Here is a 26,658-nt window from a genome sequence, read left to right as displayed (position 1 = left end):
AGTGGCTTCTCTTGTTGCGGAGCATGGGCTCTAGGTGCACGGGCTTCAGTGGTTGCAGCACACGGGCTGAGTAGTTGTGGTGCATGGGCTTAGTTGCTCCATGGCATGTGGGATCTTCCTGGACCGGGGATCGAACTCATGTCCCCCTGCGTTGGCAGGTGGATTCTTAACCACTGTGCCACCAGGGAAGTCCTCCAGTTTAAGAGGATTAAGACAATGTCTTACTCTTCGTGGCCTTCACAATACATAGTATAATAATGATGGACACATAAAAGGTATTTGTAAAAAACTTTTTAATTGAACCCTAGCTAGACCTAAGGTAGGTTTTCTTTTTCTTTTTCTTAGTTTCCACCCAGTTTTGTTTAGTCTGAAAGGGATGATGTTGCTTATTTCTTACTATAATACAATAGATTAGTTTGAATTCTGGGCTTCCAGGCAACCACCTCAGAGAAGACTGCCGTTTAATTTACTTGCTACAAACAAATGGTTCTTCAGTGGAGGGGGCCTCTGCGGTGGTACTGATACCTCTGCTTCCATGTTCGTACTGTAGGTGCTATATAGAATCTGAAAGGTGCCTAGCAGTAACTTCTCTCACTGCTAACACTCAGAAACTTAAAGGCAGAGGGGGAAGTGAATGTAGATAGTGTCTAATAGCAACATCATAGTAAGCACTTTTAATGTTTTTAAAGATTTAAAAAATGTACTTAAAGATTTTTTAGAAACAATATCAAAGTGAGATGTACACGGGCTTAGTTGCTTAGTTGCTCTGCGGCATGTGGGATCTTCCCGGACCAGGGTTTGAACCCATGTCCCCTGCACTGGCAGGTGGATTCTTAACCACTGCACCACCAGGGAAGCCCCTTGAATGTTTATTTAAAATATATTTTTTCAGCATTTAAAATGTGTTTGGCATCATTCCAGACACAGGGACTACAAGTACTGAATAAACCAACTGTATTCATGTAGCTTACACTCTAGTAAGGAAAAAAATTGATAAACAAATAAAAGTATAATGTCAGATGGTGAAAAGTGCTATGAGGAACAACAGGCAAAGGAATAGAGAGGGTTAGATGATAACATTTTGGATAGGATGGTCAACATAGACCTCTCTGAGGAGCTAACAGCTAAGAGCAGAGATTGAAAGAACTGACTGAGCCATGCAAGGGTCTGACAGAAAAGCCCTCCAGGCAGAGGGAATAACAGGCACCAAGGCCCAAGGAGGAGCCTGGGTCCATAGGTTCTCAATCACTTCTACCATTAAAAGGATTACTTCATAAAGTGATTTTTGGATTTAAAAGTATTTTAAAACCTTAACTTATTTTTTGCAAAGGCTTACCAAACCCCAAATATAAGTCAATAGCAAGCTCTAAGAAACAAGGAAACATTAGGGTAAATATCATCCACAAGCCTAGTAAAATAAAATCTATAGGATTTGTAGATAAACTGACACCCTATATGATCAACTAACTTTTGGAAAGGAAAGGAAAGAAAAATAAAGCAACTGCCACAGCTTCAACTTCCAGAAAGGATCAGAAAGGTAAATGAGTTGGGATCCATGAGTGACGGCATGTTGTCAAAGTGCCTCACAGACTGCTAAAGCACAAGTTGAGAAACTTCAAAATGTAACCAAAGTCAACGGACTCAACATTTAACTAAGAGTTATATTTAAATATACTAGTGAAATGGTAGGTGTGAGTCAAAACATATAGTGATAAAGATATTTTTAGTTGTGTACAAAAGTAACAAAAAAATTTTTCCCCTTTGCTAACTAAGGCTCTTTGAGGACAAACCAAACTGCAAAAGTGCCCATAAGCACTTTTATGATAATGTACAGCATGTGGCTTATCTTTCCGTTCATAAAGAATGTGATGGGGCTTCCCTGGTGGCACAGTGGTTGAGAGTCCGCCTGCCGATGCAGGGGACATGGGTTCGTGCCCCGGTCTGGGAAGATCCCACATGCCGCAGAGCGGCTGGGCCCGTGAGCCATGGCCGCTGAGCCTGCGCGTCCGGAGCCTGTGCTCCGCAACGGGAGAGGCCACAGCAGTGAGAGGTCCGCGTACTGCAAAAAAAAAAGAATATGATGGAGTAAGCTTTGCAAGGAAATGTCTACGTTCCCTAGATTATAATCTAAATGGCTTAAAAGTCATCATCTCATAAATTTTATCATGCTTTATCTGAAGATACCATCTAACCCTATTTTTTCCCCACTGATCCTATCTTGAATCTGGTCTATTTTTCCCTACTTTCCTAAAAGGAAATGTTTCCATCCCTAAGCATTACATAATTTGAACAGTATTTATAAGTAATAAAAAGCAAAAATTAAACTCTACATATTAAACCAATACCACAAAAAATGAGTTTTATCACCAAAAAATGAGGTTCCTTACCTTTAACTTGCTCTATTACTTTTGGTCTCTGTGGTCTGGACTTAGGAGATGGAGAATTAAATCTGAGATATGGTCCTTTTTTAAGAGTGCTGCGATGACCCTGATAAACTGGTTTTCCATAGATTTGTAACATATAATCCTTGTCTTGTACCACTGTGGTTGCTTTCAAAAACCCCTAAGTATACAAAGTTATTCAACTCACCAGCAAAATAGTCATCAAACACTTATCTCCTTTTTCTAAAAACCCCTTTTGCCAACTTAAGTACTATACTAAGAATGATCAGGTCAGGAAAGTCCTCTATGTTGAATGGCTCTTAAATTCTGGAGATAGTTCTCAAACTACAGTAATAAAGTTTTCCAAAGCATGAAAATTAAATACAAAAATCTTCCACCCAAAAAACATGAAGGTTCTTACACTACTAAGCATACTTTCAGCACCAAAAAGTAAGTTTAAACACATTTTACATATGAAAGTAATAACTGTCAAATACAGTAAAATAACATAAACCAAGTCTTTAAATAATTTCCTACATTCCTGATCTCACCTTCAATCATAACTAAATGCCACAGAAAGGTAGCATTTATTGAGCATCTTCTAAGTACTAAGTACTGAATTAATCAGATGCTTTATGAATCTGCCCAACAATCCATGTTTGGCATTAACAAAGTTACAGCTTAGTTAGAACAGCCAAAAAATTCCCTCTAGGATCTAGTACCATGCCTCGCAATCACCAGGCACTAAACAGACATTTGTTAAACTGAAAAATAAACAAACTAAAATTTATACACACACACACACACACACACAAAACATACAAAGATGAAATACAATTTTGAATACCATGAACTAGAGGATCTAATTTTTGGACTAGATGATCTCTAGGTATACCTGCTGTAACTGAAATACTGTGATTATAAGTGTGAGATGTCAGAAGGAAGGAACTGTATACTTTGTGCAGTGATTTCTACATGATGGATATCCAAAACTCTAAATATCAATAGTTTAAAGATGGTTTACATTTGTATAGTCATTCATATTTTTAAAACATTTTCATAGTCATTTCCTTATTTATGTCTTTAAAAAATGATCAATTATAATGCAACATTTACATCACAAAACCAGATTAGGATCTTACCTCTTTTCTCTCTTTCTGTAAGCTTGAAGCATGCATGCTCCTTGTAGGTGGATTTCTAATTTGCTCCTCTTTTTGTTTTTGAGAATGTTTTCTTGGAATTACAGAGTTGTTTACCGTTTTGTCTTTTGTGTTGGTTTTAATATCTTTACTCATGTTCTGAACTCTCTTGGTCCTTTGGTTCTTCTGATCAAATCTCTTTTGTTCATAATCTTTTCTTGCCAGTTCATCCTTAACATAACCAAAATTAAAATTACTTAAAATCTATCCAAGTAGTAATGCTTTCACATCAAAAGTACTAGAATTCATTTTCTGCTGCTATAGAAATATAATTTAGCAGTTTTAAAGGCTTTATAAGTAAATGATATTGGTTTACATATGAATAAAAATTCTTTTTAGAATAAACAAAAAATTAAAAAGACTGGTGTTTTATGGAGCAGAGGGAATGAGAAATAGTAGATGATGTTCAGGGATAAGAGGGCAACTTTTCATTATAAAGCTTTTTACACTTCTTGATGTTTAAAACATATGAATACAGTAACTGTTCCAAAAATTAAATTAAAATGTAAGTTTCCAAAAAGTAAACAATTTTGTAATAATATGCTGAGATTTATTTATAAATTAAAGTTACTTGTAGGTTTAAACAAGCATATTTTGCATAAAATCCACAGTTATAGAGTGACATATATTGCTAGTCGTCTGCAGAACCAGATATGAACTCCAAGTCTTCTGACGCTTAGCTCACTTTTTTTCTGGCGCATTACATAGCAGTTAATATAAATTCTTTATAACCACATTAAAGACATATATTCTTAAAACAACAGTGTTTAAAAGTGTATATTAGGGAATCCCCTGGCAGTCCAGTGGTTCAGACTCTGTGCTTTCACTGCTGAGGGCCCAGGTTCGATCCCACAAGCTACATAGTGAGGCCAAAAAACCCCCCAAAAACAAAAAACAAGAAAGAAACAAAAATAAATCCCCCAAACCAAAAAAACTAACACTTCATCTTCTACCACTGTGAGTACATAGATACACACATCTTACAGTCAGGAAAAAACACTTTGCATACCAAGGTAAAAATGAGTTACCCTGTCTAGTTTTGCTTCTTCAAATACATAGAATTTTAAGAATTTCCTTTAAATTACTGACCCCTTGATAAAAACAACTGTCGTGGATTTTTGCAGTGCTAATGTCTGAAGATACACCATGAGCTTTGTGGAGGTGAGAAAGTGGCAGTTTTTCCAGCTGGAACTGACTTCTCTAAACTTAGTAACCTTAAAAATCTTGTGGAGTATTTTCCTTTTAAGTAACTTTGATGTTTTTACTTTGGTAAGCCAATGCTTCTAAATCTGCTGTCTTTTTTTTTAAAGGATCTTTTTTTTGTAAGTATACTTCTTTCTTTTCTAAATGCTTTTGCTAAATTTTCTTTCAAATCACTCATATTTTAGTTATTATCCACAATTTTCCAGTTAACAGCCATAATATAATTTATGAGACAAAGCACATGTTAAGTAAAATGAAACTTATTACTAAGTAAGTATAAAGGGTGACAGAGTGAAATTAAGAATTATCAGTGGACTTCAAAGTAATATTTTGAGAATATGTATGATACTTGTAAATTGTAATAAATGTTATCTCCTAAGAATTAATTAATTCTTTTTTTTTCCAATACCTACTTGAATTTCTGCAGAAATAGTTTTAATCCAGTTATCTACTGCCTTTCTGATCCGAATCTTCTCTGACACCTCTCTACAAAACAGAAAAAAGAATTTTCTTAAATTAACATTAAAGGTCCTAAGAATAGATCTCTTACCTAGTTTTGAATCTATTGTGTAGCCCAATATCCTTCATCTGAAAATGAAAAACCAATGTTATTAGTTTCATCGAATGTTTGAAAAGCACATGTAGATCCCAGAAGAAATGTTCCAAGGAGAGAAAAAAACAGGGAAAATTAACATCTGTGAAAAATAATAGCAACATGTACATACCCAAATTCCAACTTTATAATAAGTCCACATGTCAAAGGCAATGAAGAACATTTTCTAAACATTAAAACACACTAAAACAAAATGAAGCACTTAGAAAAAAAATTACGAGAGCCTGTAAACTGGCAGTTTCATAAAAAAACCTTGGGATGCCAACATCCTGTCCTACCTGTTGGTAGATAGAGCATTGATAAATGAATACATGGCAGCTCCATCCTTTGCACGAATAATAGCTTCCAGGTTTTCTTCAAGTACTTTTTTATTGTTTTGTACTCCTCTCAAAATCTTCTCAGCATCTTTCAATATGGATCTCGTATTGGTTATTTGAAGCTTAATGGAATTCTGTGGAAGATCAGCAACCCCTGACACAATCTGAGATTCTTTTGGCTTAAAAGATAAAAAGGCAAGAATGTTAATATGTAAAACTCATATTAATATTTTAATCCAAATAAGAGCTACTACTATAGTTTGGGACATATACTATGCCAATATAGTCTAAGGAATCAATTTGTCAAATTGAAGAGCTATAAAAGAATACTTGGCAACTAAAGTTTCTTTCCATTTAGAAGCACTAATGTGAATGTTCAGTGAAATGGGGCTGGGAAGCCCACAGCAGTTTGGTGGCCAACAAAAGCTCTATCTGGTGAAGAAAGCTAAAACAAAATAAGAGCAAGTTGGCTCTAGGTAGGCAGAGCAGACAATGTGAACTGGATAAACGAGGGCCATTCACAGTTCCCTTCCACCTTCCTTCCTCTCCAACAGAAGCTGGAGAGCTACAGGTTGCCATGTGGCTCAGTCTTAGCCAAGGAGCAGTAAGTAGAAATCACTTGATGAGGGCTTTTGGAAAAGTTTTGTAAGGGGAACAGGCTGGGCTGACATGTCTTTCCATGCTTTGTCTTCACCATTCCTCTTGCTTTCTGTCTTAATAACTTTATTTCTTCGTAATTTTTACCTTTACTAATCATTAATTTTAGTATCTTGCTCCCACCTTACCTGGAGTATGCCATTTGTTTCGTTCCTCTTTTGGCCAAGATCATGAAGAATATCATCAGACTTCTGCACGGTCACTTTAGCTGTTCCTAGTTCTTCATAGGAAGGAAATTTCTGAGTAGATAGAGGGTCAATGCTGTAAAAGATTTAAAATTAAAGTTTTCTAAATTGTCATAAATTTAGTAAACAGTTGATTATATAAATCTTTGATACATCCTTAGTTATATGAATTCTAAATGAGTCTTATTAAAATTGTACAACAGAATTAATCAGTTATGTGATTAAACATACGAAACACCAAAAATTACAAGAAACAAGATTACTCTGGCCAGACTGGTTTAGGAATAGTAGAAAAAGAGCAGGAAAAAGCTAATGTGCAAAAGCACTTCTGGAATGGTGGAGTAAGAATCTCTAAAAATCTACTCCTGTTAAGAGTAAAGAGAACACTAGCAAAAATGGTCAAATCAGCTTTTGCAGAACACTGGAAATTAAACAAAAGCTTGCAACAACCCAAGGAATATTTAAGTAAGAAAATGGCTGACAAGAACAGCAAGCTCTATGGCATTTTTAACTTGCCCTATTCCCAGAGCCCTTTCCCCAACTCTGTGGTAGCTTTGAAAATCAACAGACTCGGGAATTCCCTGGTGGTCCAGTGGGTAAGACTCCATGTTCCCAATGCAGGGGGCCCGGGTTCGATCCCACATGTATGCCACAGCTAAGAAGTCTGCATGCTGCAACTAAGAAGCCTGCATGCAGTAACTAAAAAGGCCGCAAGAAAGATCCCACGTGCCACAACTAAGACCCAGCAAAGCCAAAATAAATAAATAAATAAAACATTTTTAAAAAAAAGAAAACCAACAGCCTCATAACCACTAAAAAGTCAGAACAAGTTTGGAGCCCCTCAAAAAGTCCCTTCTCAGGGTTTCTCCTTAGACCTGACTCAGACTTATCTCAGTGAGAAATCCCATCCCCAGGTCACTCTTCGAAAACAGTGCCAATTGTTCAACATCTTAGCTGCCTGAGGGGGTCATGCCAGTTGAGGCAAACAAGAGGGTAAACAATAAACCAAAAATTTGGGGAATGAGATGTCCATGGTGGAGTTCTGAAAAGCTCCAACACATTACTGGGGATCTAGAAGGTCATGTGCATGTACAGGGCTATGTGCATGCAAAAGAATGACCTAAAAAGGGCCTAATCTTTCACATCTGACTGACCGTGGGCTCTGTGCGAGTAGGAAGTTAAGGTTAAGACAGGCTTATAAACTGCTGGAGCACTGAAGGTACGCCCCAACATGTAGATACATACACACACACACACACACACACACACACACACACACACAGCCCCTTGCAAAGACAGGGAGACTTATTCATTCAAAGCAGATAAGGAAATCTCCTTCCAATCATTAGCAGACTTAGCTAACCAAATAGAGACTTGCTACACATGATAAAGAATTAAAATTATAGAATTAGTCCAGGAAAATCACTTAACAAACAGCAACAACATGAACAACAACAACAACAATCAGCAATACCAACAAACGCTGGACGGCGGGGGGGAGTTGCTGGAAGAATCTGATTTCCAGAACTGGCACATTAAAATGTCTAATTTTCAACAAAAATGTTGTGAGACACAAAGAAACAGGAAAGTATAACTCAGACATAGGAAAAAGCATAGTCAGTAGAAACTGTCCTTGAGGAACCCCAAATATTGGACTTACTAGAAAAAGAACATAAATGAGCTACTACAATTAAAAGAAAGTATAAGAATGAAGTCTCAGGAACTCCCTGGTGGTCCACTGGTTAGGACTCAGCGCTTTCACTGCCGAGGGCCTGGGTTCAACCCCTGCTCAGGGAACTAAGATCCTGCAAGCTGCACGACACAGCCAAAAAGAAACCTAAAAGAATGAAGTCTCACCAAAGAATATCAATAAAGATAAAAATTATTTTTTAAAAAATAGAAATTCTGAGAGTTGAAAAATACAATAACTGAAATATAACATTCACTAAACGGGATAACAGCATATTCAAATTGGCAAAAGAAAGAATCAGCAAATTTCAAGATAGATTAATTGAAATTATCCAGTTTGAGGAACAGAAGAAAAAAAAGAATGAAAAAAATTAAAAGTCTCAGAGACCTGTGGAACATCATCAAGCATACAACATAGCCCTAGGAGAGAAAAAAAAGGTCATGTGCACTATTTAACTGTGTAAAGAAATAATGGCCAAAAACTTCCCCAATTTAATGAATATTGATCCACTCATCCAAGAAGATCAACAAAATCTAAGGAGGATAAACTCAAAGAGATCCACACTTAGCTACATCATAGTCAAATTGTCAAAAGCCTAAAAAGAGTCCCTCAAAGTGAAATAAAAGGACACCACAAACTAACTCAAATCCATGTGAATAAACAAAGAGTACTGGTAAAAGTTAACTACACAGGTAAATATAAAAGACAGTATTAAATTATTTTTGTTTATAACTCTTTTCTTCTATCGGATTTAAAAGACAACTGCATAAAGCAATAATTATCAAGCTGTATAGACATGCAAGAAGACATAATTTGTATGACAATAATAGCAGAAAGAAAGGGGGAGGGAATCAATCTATATCAGAGCAAAGTTTTTGAATCCTATAGAAATTAAATTGGTATTAATCCTAACTAGATCATTTTAAATTAAGATGTTAATTGTAATTCCTAGGGCAACCACTGAGAAAATAACTCAAAAAATATAGTAAAAGAAGCAACAAGGGAATGAAAATCTTATACTAGAATATATCTATTTAATTAAAAAAAAGACATTATGGAGGAATAGTGGAATAAAAAAAGACCTAAGATATAAAAAAACATATAACAACATGACAGACATAAATCTTACTTTATCAGTAATTACATTAAATGTAATGGACTAAAATTGTAATGTCTTCTTATGAGATTATGCAAAATGTGACACGTTTAGTTTTTATTATTGTAGTTTTCATGACATTCAAAAAAAATTATAGTGGCTTAGATTTACTTGACTTTTTAAAAACTCTTTATAATGTAAAGTTTCAAACATACACAAAAGTAGAAAGAATAATATAATGACCTCTATATACCTTTATTCAACTACAAAAATGACTAACTTATGGCTATTCTCATTTCATTTATACTTCCAACCCAGTTTTCCCCACCCTGCAATGGATTTTTTAAAATTAATTTATTTTATTTTTATTTTTTTATTTTTGGCTGTGTTGGGTTTTCGTTGCGGTATGCGGGCTTTCTCTAGTTGCGGTGAGCAGGGGCTACTCTTCGTTGCGGTGGACCGGCTTCTCATTGTGGTGGCTTCTCTTGTTGCAGAGCACGAGCTCTAGGTGTTCAGGCTTCAGTAGTTGTGACTTGCAGGTTCTAGAGCGCAGACTCAGTACTTGTGGTGCACGGGCTTAGTTGCTCCACGGCATGTGGAACCTTCCCGGACCAGGGCTCGAACCCATGTCCCCTGTGTTGGCAGGTGGATTCTTAACCACTGTGCCACCAGGGAAGCCCCTGCAATGGATTGTTATTGAAGCAAATCCCAGATATCATTTCATCAGAAATGAATAGTAAATAATCCACAGTTTGAGAAAATTAGATGTATTCATAATTATATTATAGAAAAGAGGAAAGATCTATTAACAGAAGAAAATAGTAACTAAATCTAAGACAATTTTTAAAAGCAATGTTTTAAATTCACTAAAATTTCTAAAGAAATTTTAAAAATATAAACAAAGCTCTTTTCAATGTAGCTTTTAGTCCAATCTCTTGTTTTTACCTGTTTCTCCTCTCAGGATTCCATCCTATTTTTGATCTAGTTAGTAAGTTTTTGTCTGAAGATTCACTTATTCTTGTCAAAGAATCATAGTTATTCAAAATTTGTTCCAAGAGTCCTACATTTTCTACAATAGAAGAGATACAGTATCATTTTTCAAGTACTAATTCATTTCTCTTTTATATACTATCTGACATATATTTGTACTAAATTAGTTTCATGTGGTGATGACCTACTCAATTTACAACGTAGACTATACATACATTCATCAATAAAACTAAATATTTATAACTCAAGGAAACTATACCGGTAAAATTTTAGGCCTGAATTTATTTCCATCACAGAAAAAAGGAATTTGAATGAGAAGTAACATCATCACAAAGCCCAGTAAACTGTAACTATTTTTTTTTTTGCGGTACGCAGGCCTCTCACTGCTGGGGCCCCTCCCGCTGCAGAGCACAGACTCCGGACGCGCAGGCTCAGCGGCCATGACCCACGGGCCCAGCCGCTCTGCGGCATGTGGGATCCTCCCGGACCGGGGCACGAACCCGTGTCCCCTGCATCGGCAGGTGGACTCTCAACCACTGCGCCACCAGGGAAGCCCTGTAACTATTTTTATAAACAGTAAAAGGGAGATTTAACTATTTCTTCACAACAACTATTGGTTGAATCTTCTTTTTAGCCTCATCTTTAATGAGACTACATAACAAACTTTTTTTTTGGTGAGGTTAGTTTATTAATTAAAGATTTTATTATCTTTTAAATTCCTTAAGACTCTTTAAATGTGTCCAAGACAAGACTGGAATGCATTTAAATGACTCCAAAAATGAAAGCTTATATTTAACATTTTTACTTCCTTTTACTAGAAAGGCTATATTTTAAGTGTCTATAACAAATTATTATTTCCTGTCACTTATAAAGGTTATTAGCACTTTTTCCAATTGAACACAATAATAAATGTTAAATTTCTCTGAGTTTTAGTATTTAAATTCACACTTAAAAACAATATAAGTAAACATGATAATCAACCTTACCTTCTATAAAGCATTATTTTTTATTTATTAATAACAAATTTTTTTCATTAAAGGTTTAAGTAATAACATGTTGAAGATAGTCAGAATAATTATAAAGGTATATCTCCAACTCCTTCTACAAAGAATCTAAAGAAGCTTGATTTGCCCAGAAAGTATCATTTAAATACAAATATTAAAAATAGAGATCCTACTTCAGTTACTACAAGGCACATTAGAGAATTATAAATCATGAGTGTGGAAATCTGTTCCTAATTTGAGATGGGTCTAATAAAAGTAGTGGGTGCTAATTATAATTGCTTTATTACCTGTATGACGTGACATCTCCATATTTTCTTTTTTATCCATAGGATTTTCCCTCTTTGATATTTTATCATCCTTTGAAACAGGTACAGGAGCAAATCTGCGAGGTGCTGGTGTCTCCAAAGGAGATTTCTGTTTATCAAAATTGGTATCTTCAACCTCTATTGAAGGTGCTTCAATAGAAAATAAAGAAAATAATAAATTTAACTTACTTTTTAAAAACGTTTAAATTGTAATATTACTCTTCCCCATATTTTAAAAATAAAACAAAAATTATATAGGATACTCAAATTATTAACAAATATATAGAAATAAGTTCATCCTCACTAGAATCAGAAGAATACAAACTATAAACACTTTATACTTATACCTAATAAATAAGAAAAAAATATGACAATATTCAGTGCTATTCAAGTTGTGGTGAAAAATGGCATAGCCAGATACTGCTCATGGCAATGAAAACGGGTAAGACCATCTGGTGCTAAGTATAGCAAGTCTTAAAATTTTTATATACTTTGTTCTAGAGAGATCCCACTTTAAAGTACAAGATACATTAGACAACGATAAACGGTGAGCGTGGAAACCTGACTTCCGGCTGTAGCCCTGACACTTTCACTCTCAAGCCAGGTGACCTTGAGCAGGCAGTCATAACCTTTCTGGGCTTCATCTTCCTCCCTTTACAACTTAAAAACTGACTCACATCACTTCACAAAAGTTTTGTAAGACCCACTCATTTGGGGGAAACGTAAAGCACCTTGCAAGTATAAGGAACCTTTAACATGTCTGTGATCCAACAATGTTCTAACAAATAAAATGTCGGGAATATTGTACTACATGGATCTGTATATCATTAAAGGGATAGGCCCTTGATTTTCATTAGTTCATTATTCAAATATCAATAATTTGGAGATACATTTATTGATATAGTTTAAATTCCAAAGGATTAACACAAATAAGCTATGTATTCCTTTGTTTTTATAAAGAGATTTTTTAAATTCCATTAAAATAGACTTGCATTACTAACTCTTTGAAAATATTTAGAAATAGTTTCTAATTGTACTCAGATGGTTTCTCCCCTGACAGAATCAAGAAAACAGTAAATATCCAGTTTGTCAGAAAATTGGTGAATTGATGACAAGCATTTTTGATGCTAGGTAAGTAAAATTTTTCTAAATTTATATAGAAGTGCTTCTGACAATTTATGAAAGTTATTAATTAAAACCATTAAGTAGAACATGATCCATAACCTGACTGAACAAGTTTCAAAATAATCTAAAACTTACCTGACCTAAAAAAAAACAAAACCTAATTTTATAAAACAAAGAGTCTCTCACAACCTTGTAAGTAAGTTTTCAGCTTATATACTGCAAAAAACATTCATAGCTGGCATTTTTTATTCATAGAAAACTACATATTTTTACCTTGTTCGGAAGCAAAGGTGTTATGTGAAGATAGATTACTGCTACCAAAATTCAAATGGTCTGGTTTTACAGAATACTTTTCCACTGCTCTAGAAGGGGGCACAGTAACAGGCTGAAAACTACTAGTCTTGAGTGCAGCACTAATGAAGTGAGTCTAGAAAACATAAAATTACTTTGTTAATTTCAAATATCATTTGAAAGAGTTAGAGGACAAAATACCTTGAATTTATTAGAAGACCTGAAAACAATCTATTAGATTTAATAAACAATGAAAAGACATACATTACATGCAACTATCTACTGCAACAGCAACGCCACTGGAAGCATATAATAGCACTTGGGTTAAGTCTGGCTCTGCAGTGTGGCCCTGATCATTTAATTTATTCTAAACCTCAGTTTCTTCCTTTTCACCTCAGAGATGGCTCAAGAGACACTGAAGCAGGGTAGGAGAGGACCAGGAAGAAGGGACCCTAGCCCTAGACCTCTACTTAAACCAGAGAATTTAAAACCAAAACATCTCATCTTTTATATCCTGGATGGTAAGATTTTATTTTAATTAAAGGTTTAATAACCATTGACAGAAAGCACTCAAATAAAATAGTAGCCGCACATAGCAGCAGCAATTTATGCATTTACGTATAAATGGAAACTATAGTGACAACACAGTTTTAACACTATTAAAACATCTGAAATGTGTAAGTATCTTAACTAATAAAACTGATTTTAAAAGAGTTTTATGCTAGGCAAAGAAAAACCGAAAAGATTTATAGTTTTACAGAATTCTTAAAAGTGTGTTGAGATCACTCTTCAAAAAGAATTTCATTTCATTAAGCCTTAACTGAACTACTAAAATACTCACTGAAAGTTCAATTTTCTCTGTAGTTATAGGCTTTATAAATAAGATGTCTGAATTAGCAAAGATTCCATTCTTCCAAAATCAGAAAGTTAATAAATTATGCGTTTATTTATGGAAGGATAAATGAATGGCAGGCACCTAGAACTACCTTAAAAAAACTCAATGTGCTTTTCAAATGTGTCATCTCATTCTATCCTGAACCAAAAATATTTTCTAGGTAAAGAAATCAAGGCTCAGAGAAGCAAAGTTACCTGTAGACTGGGGACCAGCACTCTGATAGGCCCACCCCTAGCCTCTCCAGATGACATGCTGCACACTCAATTTTAGCAATGTATGGAGTACTTACTAAAACTTTATTTTATATGCCCATAATCTTTCCAATAAAAATAATATCTTAATCCCATGAAAATTTCAAGACAAGCTCTATTAGGAAGTCTTGAAAATAATAGGACATTAGTGTTCACTCTGTGATCTTATATTGAGCTATGATAAGCTTATTTTTATATATTCTTCTGAATGTTATATTTTAATTTTATTTTTAAAAGTTTTTAAACTGCATACTAAGTAGGGAAAAAAAGTAAATTAAAACCAATGCAGGGCTTCCTTGGTGGCATAGTGGTTAAGAATCCACCTGCAAATGCAGGGGACACGGGTTTGAGCCCTGGTCTGGGAAGATCCCACATGCCATGGAGCAACCAAGCCCGTGCGCCACAACTACTGAGTCTGAGCTCTACAGCCTGCGTGCCACAACTACTGAGCCCACGTGCCACAACTACTGAAGCCCGCGTGCCTAGAGCCTGTGCTCCGCAACAAGAGAAGCCACTGCAATGAGAAGCCCGTGTACCGCAACGGAGAGTAGCCCCAGCTCGCCTCAACTAGAGAAAGCCCGCGCCCAGCAACGAAAACCCAACACAGCCAAAAATAAATAAATAAAATAAATAAATTTATTTAAAAAAAAAACCAATGCATTTACAATGCTGGTCATTCACTCATTCAAAAAGAAAGTATACTGAGTACATGAGTGCTGGGTAGTATCCCAGGACTTAGAAATTCCAAAATAAATAAGAAACTATACTATCAGCTCTCTGTGAGGATAATTCTTCTTTTTATAATAGCCCAGTGCCTCATATTCAAAAGGCATAAGAATGTTCATTCTTTTTAATTAAGTAAATGTAGAAGCAAATAAGTATACTAGGTGGTTCTCATCCAAGGGTGTGCAACAGAATCATTAGAGAGCTTTCAAGGATTCCCAGACCCCATCTGAGACCTGCTGTCTCAGACCTTCTGAGAGGTACAAGCACGTGTATATTTATAAAGCTCTCCAAGTGAGTCTGATGCACATTCCCAGGCTAAGAGCCACTGATGTAAACAAAAAACTGCAACGCAATAAATGCCCTTTAAAAACGCCGTCAACGGAAATACCACAAAAGAAGGAAAAGCCAACTATAAGGAGAGGTCTCACAGAGCTAAACGTCTGAACTAGAACATGCAGAGTTACCCCATAGAGGAAAAGAATTCTGAACAAAAGCAAATCATTATTTAAGAACTAAAACTGTTACAATCTCCTGAGCTATTGCAATAATCAATGAATATTAGCTTAGAGATCCACGTGATAAAAGGTCATGGAATGTGTAATCCCTTTATTACCTGAATATCTATTTGTTGTTGCTGCAGTTTTTCAAGATGCCTAATGTACTGCTCCATAAACACATTCATTTGCTTTCCATGATCACGGCAGTGTAGTTTCTCATGTTTATTCTGAATGGTTGTCTGCTGCTCTGTAACGCGTTGTAGCTGTTTATCAGTCTCCTGTAACTTATTGAGTAATTCTGTAACAGTATTGACCTTTGATTCCAACTCACTCTGCACCTAAAACAGTAAAAATATCCAAAGATATCAAAAATATTCTCAATTACTAGAAAGATTATATAAAGTGATTGGTATTGAGAAATTATCAAACCAGAGCTTTTGCCCTCTAAATTTCTGATGATTTTATGCCTTTATTTTTAGAATCACAGAAATAAAAGGCAGAAGATAGTTATCCTTAAGTAGATCTTTTCTCTCATAAAAAATAACAAATTTGCCACATACAATTTTTACTTAAGTGGAAATTAAATACTTAATGGAAATTAAAAATACTTAAATGGAAATTAAAAAGAAGGAAATAGCAAAACAAAGTAGCTTTCGATACTTCACTAATCTGAGGCTGAGTTAGGTCAGCAGTCTTGGCTCTCCCCCTATTGGCTCTAAGACCTTATTGCTGACTCTGACCTGTTTCTCATTTTTCCCATTTACAAACTGAGGGGTTTGGCATAGATGGTCTGTATGGTCCCTTCTAGCTCTAAAATAAGGATGACCAAACATCCCAGGTACCCAGGACTGAGGGGTTCCCAAGATGAGATTTTTCAGTGCTAGAACTAAGAAAGTCCAGGATTTTCTAGAACTAACACAGGGATGAGAGGTAAATCTCACAACTTCTGAGAAATAATTCACAACTACAGACAGCAATATCCCTAGCCAATGGCTGGACACAACAATTACAGAATCAGTTTCTAATAAACATTTTTACATTTTACAAAGTAGTAATGACTATCTGGGAAGAAACAGATATACTTTTATCAGTGGAGCTGCTGTTGCAATGGCGGCAGCAGTTGCTGCGGCCACAGTTGCAGCTGAATCAATTCCACTGGGTGAAGTTCTACTCTCCTGAATAATAGGGTCCTTTTCTGCGCTGGCATCTTCTAAAAGCTGTACCTTTACCTCCTTAAAGACAGGCATGCTCTGAGCTCTGTAAATAAAAAAGGAATAAAATCTATTCAGTAACCTCTACTGAACCATTAGAAGAAATACCTACAAGTGGTAATCTGCTGCAGGTGAGTCTTCTTGATTTTTTTAAGTTAAATCCCTATTTTTCACTATCAGCATCTTATCAGTCATTTGGTTAATGAAATCTATTAAGGCTCAGGTCACTACACACTACAGAAATAAAAAGGTAATTCCTTGAAGGCACTGATATTTCAGAAAATATGACTTATGCATGTGGAAAAGACATGGGCACAATTACAATGATTTACAGTCAAGAAGTACAAATTTAAAACATGCAGAAAAGGCTTTAAGAATTTAGGTTTCAAGTTTTGCTCCCAAAGTAAGACAACCCAAGAGGGATCGTTAAAACTGCTGAAAATAATTTTTTAAATTCTAACTCATTCAGATTTAATAAATGTCACCTAGTTTATTAAAATGGGCACAAAACACACTACTAAGCAGTCTGGATTAAAAATGAGTCCAGAAAATAGATACATATTCACAGTAAGGCATTTAACTAAACACCTAAAAAAAATTTTTAAAAAAAGACTGGTCAATTTTGTGCTGTATTTGGCCTAAAATAAATCAATGAAAGAAAACACTGACAAAACTGAAGACTCCCTAAGGTAAGTCTAAGTAAAATCAACAGGAATGAGCTCCATCTCCAGCTGCTGAATTTCCACCCTTTGATTTTTCTTTTTATTTTTTTGCAGTACGCGGGCCTCTCACTGTTGCGGCCTCTCCAGTTGGGGAGCACAGGCTCCGGACGCGCAGGCTCAGCGGCCATGGCTCATGGGCCCAGCCGCTCCGCGGCATGTGGGATCTTCACGGACCGGGGCACGAACCCGTGTCCCCCGCATCGGCAGGCAGACCCCCAACCACTGCGCCACCAGGGAAGAGCCCCATCCTTTGATTTTTGAAGAAGGCCACAGAGCTCTTAAACTTACTCCTCACTGATGTTGCCTCAGTTCTATTAAGAGCATCATCTTTCTCTCATTCTCAAAATTTTGAAGTTAACTTCTCTATCCTCGTTTACCTTCTCATGCCCAACTGAGTCATCAGGTTTTGTCAATTATTTCATCACAATTGCAGGACTAGTGTCATGGAATTATGGAGGTAAGGGGAACCCAGTAGCCCATCTTTCCTAATTTTCACATCAAGAAACTGAGGTCCATAGAGGTAACGGGATTTACTTGATCACGTCACAGAGCTAGTAAGCAGCTGAGTTAGGACCAGTTCCCAGAGATCGTCCCATAACACCAAGCTTTCTCTCTCAAACAGCACTTCTCCCTTCAGACTTCTGCTCTAGTACAAACCATCATCTCTGGCCAACTTTTTCATTCTTCCCATTTCTAATTGCTTAAAAACTTTCCACACACATTTTCCCACCATTCAAAAATCTAAAATCATTCCTTATAGGCAACTGAATAGGCTACTTTCCTGTTTGGCCTTCCACACACTCCATCCTCTGGCCCTGCCCTATACATACTGCACTTTTCCTCCCACAACCACCTCTTCCTGAGTCACACTGCTCTCACTGACTACGCCATGCCACTCCCACAGCTGACTCCATGCTTTTTCTCACTCTCTCAACCTTCTTCACCTAACTTACTCTATCCTTCTAAAGATACAACAAAAGCCTTACCTTTTTCAATAAGCCTGCTCTCATAACATTTCCTCTTGATCTTTCCATTCATTAATTACTTTTGCATTTACTTCCTATACCACACAACTGAGGCTTGACAGTCAGCCATCCTATGGTTTAAATGTCTGTACAGAACAGTTTAACAATGTATTGAATGTTTCCTCTCACAGCTCTAATCATGCATTCCTCCATATATCTACCAATTCTCTCCCCAGCCAAGCTCTAAGCAACCTGGGGTGGGGGGCCGGGGACTTCTTTTATACCGAACAGCAACTAAGAAAGAGCACACAGTAGGTGCTCAATATATATTTAGCTGACTGAGTGGTGTACTAAGAAAATGTAATTCAGATAATCTGTATCTTTTAGAATTTCTGTCTGAAGTCTGAATGTGATTTACCCTTTAAGATCTTTCATTCTACTTTAATACATTAAATTGACCAACAAGAAAAATAACATTATAAGGCTAGACATCAACTTCTTTATAGGCTTTAAAATTTTATTTTTTCCAATTATCAAATTAATAAATGCTCAATGCAGCAAATGAGCTTCTAAGTGTAAAGAACTAGAAAAAATGCACATAACTCTCCCATTCAGAAGAAACTGTTTCCTTCTAGTCTTTTTCTAGAACTTTCTTCTTTATTCCTAAATCCTCTGAATCTGGCATCTATCCCAATGCTACACTGAAACTGCTCTTACCAAGGCCATTAATACCTCGTCTTGCTCAATTCAATGGACACTTTTCAGTCCTTATCTTTCTTTACCTCTGAGCAGCTATCAAACTTAGAACCTCATTTCCCTTGGTTTTGTTAAGACCATACTCTCTTACACCTCTGGATAAACTTTCTGAGTAACATTTAGAAGCCACATTGCTTTCTTTGCACATCTCTTAAAGGTTTGGTTTTCTCAGAGCCCTACCATATGCCATCTCTTTTCACTCTCACACTCCCACCGAGTCACTTCAATCACTTCCAGAGCTTAGACTACTATCTACATACAGATGACTTATGGATTTCTAGCTTAGACCCCTTTTGTAAATTTGACCTTTATATTCAATTTCCTATCAGACATTTTTCACCTGGATGTCTCATAGGTACCTCAAACCCCTGCTTACGTCTAAAATGAAATTTATTCCCCCAAGGCTTCCATTTCTTAATGAATACTACTACTGACTATGCATTTATACAAGCTAAAAATCTAGGATCCATCCTTAGCTCCTTCCTCACTCTCACATCTAAGCAGCAATTCCTGTCAATTCTATCTCCAGATCATCTTCCAAACCTGTGTGCTCCTCTACAGCCCAGCATGATTCCCACCCTCACACTCCACCACTCCCCAATGTACTCAGGACCAATCTAATTCATCTCTTTAAAAGATTCCTGAAAAATTCATAGTCAACTGGTTTCCTGGACTCCAGTCCAGTCCTCTTCCAATCCATTTTTTCATAACTACCTGAGTGAGCCTTTTAAGAAAAATATATCATACTTTAAAACTTTTAAATGATTTGCTGTTTCTCTTTAAGTCCAAACTTCTTTAAAGTAGTTTATAACCTCACCCCTTGCTTACCTCTCCAGCCACATGTAAGGACATTCTACCCTTGGTCTAGACACTCTGGACAGACTCTTCATTCCTCAAGGGCTCCAGCTGATTACCTTTTATCACAGCTCTACAGCATATTATAGTATCAAGTAGGGCAGATTTACCATCATTCCATTTCTGTTTCTCCAAAATTAGCTATTCTCAACTGTGTGCATTCTACATGTATGTATTCTTAACAGTATGTGTATATATTCTCAGTTTGTGTGTCCTTCCAAGTAAATTTTAGAATCACTTTGCCAAATTCCATCCACCATTCTCAAAAAAGAAAAAAAATTCAAGTGACACTGACTACAGCAAAATCTCTCTTAACCCAGTATGAGAGTCATTTTATACTTCTGACTCAATTATTATTCTCTACATTGCAATGACCTTCTCAGAGGCCCTTTCTAGTTTTTTTGTTTTTTGCTTTTTAAAAAAAATTCTGTTCATCCATCCTGAAATGGGGAGAGATCTACTGTGAACAGATAAGAGGAGTAGTGTTCACAGTTACCTCTCACTGTCCACTTGTATATAAACAACTTATCCCTCTCAGATCTGAGAGTTCTGACTTGAAGGCAAGTTGATAAAGTCTCCATTACGGTTGCAAGCAGCCACTTCCACCTGGGGTCAGCTGGATGGAAATGGTAATCACTTTCTCTCCAAATGAGTCAGATGTAGTCTGCAATTTTTAGTTCAAGTATAGAATTTGGGAGACTGCACTACTCCCTCATGCCCTTACTTTTGCCTTTTCTTATATATTTACAAATCCCAGAATGCAATTTACCATCCAAATTCTCCTCCTAACCACCATATCACATATTGGGAACTGGAGGCTGATCAAATGTAAAAAGGAAAAGCACCATTAAGCAAAACAACCAGTTGTGAAACTCTGGCTGGCTCAGATCACACCCTTGTAGTTTGGAGGTAATATTTATTTCGTTAGTGTTTCCCAGAGTATAATATGTATACCATGGATAACTATAGGTGAAAAAGAATAAACTTTATTTTAATAGTTATATACTTATTTTCATTGTATTATTAGAAATAGCAACTTTCCACTTATAGAAGTAATCTAAAATTTCCTTTTTGAATAAAATGAGAGTTCAAAAGTAAGTAAACATTTTTCCTATTTTCTAAGGGGCGTCCCAGGCTGCTCTGGTTTAGGAGTAGAATACATTTAGCCTACGAATATGTATCTCATTCCACCGCCACTAATGATAAAAAAAAAAAAATTCCTCCAGTGTTATATTCTTTCATGTTTAGCATGGTGCTGTTGTCAGGGTTGGTTCTGTATTTCACTGGCATTAAAGATAAAGTTGGGAGGAAGCATTTGAATAGAGTAGTAGCCACATTCCCCTTCACTCCATCCAGATGCTAAGCTTGTCCCTTTCTCAAATCTTAACCAGAAAAAGTCTAAATGTCCTTTGATAGTAAGTAGTAAGTATTATATATTTGGAACTACTTGACTACTGCTATAAGCAGTATAGTGAGGTGACTAAGAGAGGACTCTAAAGACAGACTACCTGGGTTTGAATCCCAGCCCAGTGAATACTTGCTAAATGACTTTGGGAAAATCAATCCTTCTCTACCTCAGTTTCCTTATCTATAAAATGGGGATTCTGTAAAATTGGGATAGTAATGGAATCTATTTCATTGGATTTTGAGAGAATTCAATGAGTTAATGCACATAAAGTGCTTAGAACAATACATCTTCAATAATAATAATAATAATTGTTAACAGCCACTGAGTATTTTTCACATGCCCAGCACCATGAAAAATGCTTTATACATATTATCACATATATATATTTCACACTTTTAAAAAAAATACTTTTTCCTAGGTGCAAAGTATAAATAAAGCTGATTTTAGAGAACCATATAGAAACACAAGAAATGGCCCACCTATTTTCTGTAAATGAAACTTACTTTTGTTTTAAAACTGCTCTTAGAGCATCTTTCTGTCCCATAGTGTACTGAGAAATAAAGATGTCATTTGCTGCAAAATCAAAACACAAAAATATACTTTAGATTCCTGAAAATTTATTAAATTTTGATAAGCTACTCAAAGAAAAACTTTTTTAACTAAAAATAATGTTTGGGGATTCAGCAATATGATCTTTCAATTTAAAAAGGTAAGGAACAAATTAAATGACTGAGTAATAATAGTTATAACCCTAGACTGTAGAAAAAAAATTGTGTAAAAACACCTGGGGCCAAATTAGAGACATTTGTTCAAACTCAACAATAAAACTGCTTAGATGAAAATAAAACCAACTACTTTTTAACTGTCATTAAATAAATTTTTTCAATGCATATTTTAATCTATTATCTTACCAAAGACTATACAAAACTTGAATTCAGCATGCATAAACAGGTATCAAATACCAAACCTATGCAATATGTTGGCAATAATAAAAGTAACCTTACCATTACAAACCTTTTTCTGGACTTTAGAGATTCCATTAGTAGCTTAATTTGGAAGGAAAAACTAATTAAAAATGAAAATAATAAGAAAAAACTATAAGGCTGTTTAGTGAATATCTAAAAAGAAAAATCAATGAATGTCTAAAAATCTAAAATTCTATCCTTACCGAGGAAATTCTTACATGTTACAACATAAATGAACCATGAAGACATGCTAAGTGAAATAAGTCAGTCACCAAAGGACAAAACTGTATGATTCCATATATATGAGGTATAGTGGAATTTATAGAGACAGAAAGTAGAATGGTGGGAGGGGGAATACAGTTAGTATTCGATGAGTACAGAGTTTCAGTTGGGGAAGATGAAAAGCTCTGGAGATGGACGGTGGTGATGGCTGCACAAGATGAATATACCTAATGCTACAGAACTGTACACTTAAAAATGGTAAAAATGGTAAATTTTATGTTATGTATGTTTTACCAAAAAAAATCAAATCTATCCTTTTACCTTTTTGTCTGTTGTTCTCTTCTGTTTTATCCAAAGGCAACACTTGCACTGCAACATCTTTAGAAAAATCCTTTAAGATATGAAAGGAAGAAATGAAAGGCTAAATAAACTTTATGATTTATTATTTATCAATTACCACTTACTAGCCATGTGACTACTGTGCCTTGGGAGGACAGGACTGTGTGTTTTTTATGCTTAATTCCCAGCACCACCATAATGCTTAGGTACCTTGAAGCTACTCAAAGATTTGTTGAATGAGCAATGAGCTGTCATCAAGTGAACGAATGGGTAAGTGAACAAGCAAGCAACTGTGACCTTGAAATTCAGATTCAAATCCTGACTTGGTACTCTCAGCAGAGCAACTTATGTAACATCTCAGTGGCTATAGTTAAATGTGAAAATGTGATTCACTGTGAGTCAAATGAAGTTCGTAAGGATGGTCAACGCATGGCACAATATCACAAATTAATCACAGTATTCTTTGTCACTAAGCTATAATGTGGTCTCAGAAGACTTCACTATATAAGTGACACCTACTGGCAAATAGCTTTCTGCTCACATGTGTAACCCTAGACTTCATTTCTAAGATTCTATTCAGTGCTAAGACACCATGACTTTTTAAGTACTAGGTTCAGTCAACATTGCTTCATCTTCCTTACACACACATTTTTTTCCCTGCTAAATCATTAAAGGGAAAAGAGGAAATCATAAAAGAAAACTGATCCAAGCTATCCGCTGATAACAGGTGTTAATTTCCTAAAAATAGCCAATGAGGCTAACAATACAGTAGAATGTATCTGGGAAATTAATGTAAAGAACTCCCACAAATCCGTTAGAAAAAGCACAGCACATAAATATGTAATTCACAAAAGAGTAAATACAGGTGGCAATATATATGAAAAAAATTTCCCCTCCACTAATAATAAAAGAAATAGAAAATAAAACAATGAGATGCCTTTTTCACCTATCAAAATGGCAGGGGTTTTTTTGGTTTAATTTTAATGCTTCGTATAAATAAAGACGGGGGGAAATAACTCCACTAACTCTTACTCATGACCTTGCTGGAGAATATATATTGATACAGTATTTCTGGAGGCAATTTAGAAACATTGCAAAAAAACATGCATAATCTTTTATCTAATAATTTTACACCTAGAAATTAATACAAGGAAATGAGCTAGGATATATACCAGACTGTTCATCACCTGGTTGTTTATATTATAAGAAACAAGGGGGAAAAAACCTTAATGTCAAATGACAGGAATATGAACAAATAAACTTTGGTACATACATACACTTAAATTCTGTGAACCCATTATTAAAAGTTCCTAGGAAAGGGCTTCCCTGGTGGCTCAGTGGTTGAGAGTCCGCCTGCCGATGCAGGGGACACAGGTTCGTGCCCTGGTCCGGGAAGATCCCACATGCCGCGGAGCGGCTGGGCCCGTGAGCCATGGCCGCTGAGCCTGCGCGTCCGGAGCCTGTGCTCCACGGCGGAAGAGGCCGCGGCGGTGAGAGGCCCGCGTACCGCAAAAAAAAAAAGAAAAAAAAAGTACACAAAAGGCTTCAGCATAGTTTGAATGATATATAATTCACACCTCACTTTTTTTTATTATGTTGTTATGGCTGCTTTACCTTTACCTTACAGTTTGTAAAAACATTTCTTTGGTAAATGAAATTTAAGTAAAAACAAGGTCTGTTGCTAATCAAACAAAATTTTAAAAAGCATTATTTGCCAATACTTAAAATTTTAACATGAGCATAATTAAGAATTCTTTTGCTTACACTTTCTGACACAGTGGGATTTTCTAATGGAGGCTGCTGATAATTTCTGGCAGAAGTTAAGTCTGATGAACCTAACAAAATAAAGGAATCAATTTTAGTGATTTTTAAATCAGAATGTTACCTTTTGAAACTGTACAAACATAATTCAAGAACTATAAACTCCATATTAATAATTAATTAAATTGGAAGCCACTCTTCATGCAAAAATCTTAAAATGTACTTAAATATATCCTGATGAAGGTTTTTACATCTGATATTTTGGAAAATAAGGGCTCAGAAATGACAATCAAATGAGATAAGTATAAAATGTTATAAAATATATCATTACACTATTGGATTTGGACAAACTATGGGTACAATCATTTGTCAGGAATAAAACATGCGCATGATATAAAAGCCTGATTTAACAGCAGGCCTATGTTATGCTGTACCCCTCAAAAGCAGCACTATAAAAGCTGCTTTATTTATTCTTTTGTTTTTTGCGCTTATATTCATTAATTTGATTACCAGTGAAGTGGGTAAAACGTATGCTATCTTCACTTTCAGGGAGCTCCAGACAAGTGAATTGGGACATGGAAGCCATCAAAATGCAGAAATTGTGCTTTTCTACTATCCAAACAGAAGGTAAAAAGCCAGCACTACTGGTGAAAAGTAAGCACATCACACTAGTTGAGTGTGTCCATCACAGTTGTGGACAAGAACAGTGTGCCAAAAACACGCAATGAAAAAACAAAATACAAAATGTTTTATTCATTCTATCTATTCAGTATTATTCGATGTAGACTGTGGGTGCCTGGCCATTTTCCCAGGAAAAGGGGTCACTTTTCAAACGCCTGTACAAACTAGACATATATTTAGGAATTTAATCATCAAAAGTCCTCTAAATTTTGAAACACAAAAAACGAAATGAAAATAAAGACTGAAGATTTACACAAGTGAAAACTGGTTGAAACTATTCGGAATCACATACCACATAACGTTCCATTCAAGCTCTTCCCAGTTCTAACAGGAAGACGTTTATTTGCAGACAACGCTGGAGGAACACGGGACAACTCATCTTTCAGCAAAGGCAAATTATCTCCCTGATTTGGAGAAATTACCTCACGAAGTCTCCTCGCTGGCATTTTAACCTTTTTTTTCTTTTCCGGGCTAAACTCAGAGCCTTTCATATTACTGGTAACAAAACTAGTCCCACAATTATGAACAGAATTTTCTTCTGGGTCCATAAAACTTCAGAACAAAATTTTCACCGCTTTGAGGATTTCGGGGGGGCAGGGGTAAGGGAGAAGAAATAAAGTGGGAGTATGATAAAGAAAACGTGAATTTCAAGTGATTTTGAAACATGCAGTCATCAACTTTTAAATAAAACGTCTAAACAGACTATGCACAAAGCTAGAAATTTCAATTTGGTATTTAATCCAGGATTAGAGACGACTAGAACATATTTACCCATTAATCCCACTCAGTCTATTAATGCACCATGCCAATGAATCTGAAAGTGAGGATGACAAGAGAATGACCGCATAAGCAATAATAACAATAACAGAGCACTCCCCAACCGTAGAGATGGCAGTGCAAAACCAACCAGATGTGGAGGCGGAGTTAAAATTTGAGAAGAGGGAGTCAAGCAGGTAAAACCGAAATGCTATTTTTTTCAAAATCACCCACACAAGAAGCTTAATAGCTTTCTTCAGCCAAAGAGTCTTACACACCCCTCCAGAAGCAACCATCAGACACCTAAATTCACCCCTCTGCGTCTTCCGAACCCTCGGCAACAGCGGAGTCACGGGTCTAAGCTGACAACAGCTTCAGTTAGCCGCGGGTCAACACCTACTTCCCTTTAAACCCGCCCTTCAGACACAACACGCATGCGCGCCATGAAATCGTCCAACCAAAAAGCTAAACGCTCTCCGGTGCTCTTCCATCCCTTTCCGGGTGGAAACAAACTCCCAACATAAAAGGCTTAAAACGGGTGTGAATTTTTTGTTTTATTAAAGGCAGTACATTGCCCCACAAGACTTACAAC

The 26,658-nt window shown here is 36.0% G+C and overlaps 1 protein-coding gene across 7 annotated transcripts in view; it reads right to left on the bottom strand.

The window, feature by feature from the left end:
• Positions 1-26,458, bottom strand: part of KIAA0586 (KIAA0586 ortholog) — a 114,726-nt gene extending 88,268 nt beyond the window's left edge. For 2 of the 7 annotated variants that reach the window (XM_022570463.3, XM_089907756.1), the window contains exons 1-14: positions 25,603-26,442; positions 24,633-24,703; positions 22,851-22,920; positions 21,846-21,915; positions 16,508-16,682; positions 15,542-15,763; positions 13,039-13,192; positions 11,623-11,790; positions 10,287-10,410; positions 6,499-6,631; positions 5,675-5,892; positions 5,197-5,269; positions 3,524-3,751; positions 2,388-2,562 (exon numbers count right to left, since the gene is read on the bottom strand). In XM_022570463.3, coding sequence (XP_022426171.2) covers positions 2,388-2,562; positions 3,524-3,751; positions 5,197-5,269; positions 5,675-5,892; positions 6,499-6,631; positions 10,287-10,410; positions 11,623-11,790; positions 13,039-13,192; positions 15,542-15,763; positions 16,508-16,682; positions 21,846-21,915; positions 22,851-22,920; positions 24,633-24,703; positions 25,603-25,858 — 2,137 coding nt within the window. In that variant the 5' untranslated portion in view covers positions 25,859-26,442. Of the gene's footprint in view, positions 1-2,387; positions 2,563-3,523; positions 3,752-5,196; positions 5,270-5,674; positions 5,893-6,498; positions 6,632-10,286; positions 10,411-11,622; positions 11,791-13,038; positions 13,193-15,541; positions 15,764-16,507; positions 16,683-21,845; positions 21,916-22,850; positions 22,921-24,632; positions 24,704-25,602 lie in introns of all 7 variants that reach the window. The other 5 variants (XM_089907753.1, XM_089907754.1, XM_089907752.1 and 2 more) reach the window with 5 other exon arrangements.
• Between the last annotated feature and the right edge of the window lie 200 nt (positions 26,459-26,658).

Source organism: Delphinapterus leucas, chromosome 2 (assembly GCF_059928025.1).
Source record: "Delphinapterus leucas isolate spDelLeu-1000000601 "Yukka" chromosome 2, BTC_Dleu_Yukka2, whole genome shotgun sequence".
NCBI classification, from domain to species: domain Eukaryota; kingdom Metazoa; phylum Chordata; class Mammalia; order Artiodactyla; family Monodontidae; genus Delphinapterus; species Delphinapterus leucas.
This window is presented reverse-complemented; position numbering and strand designations above follow the sequence as displayed.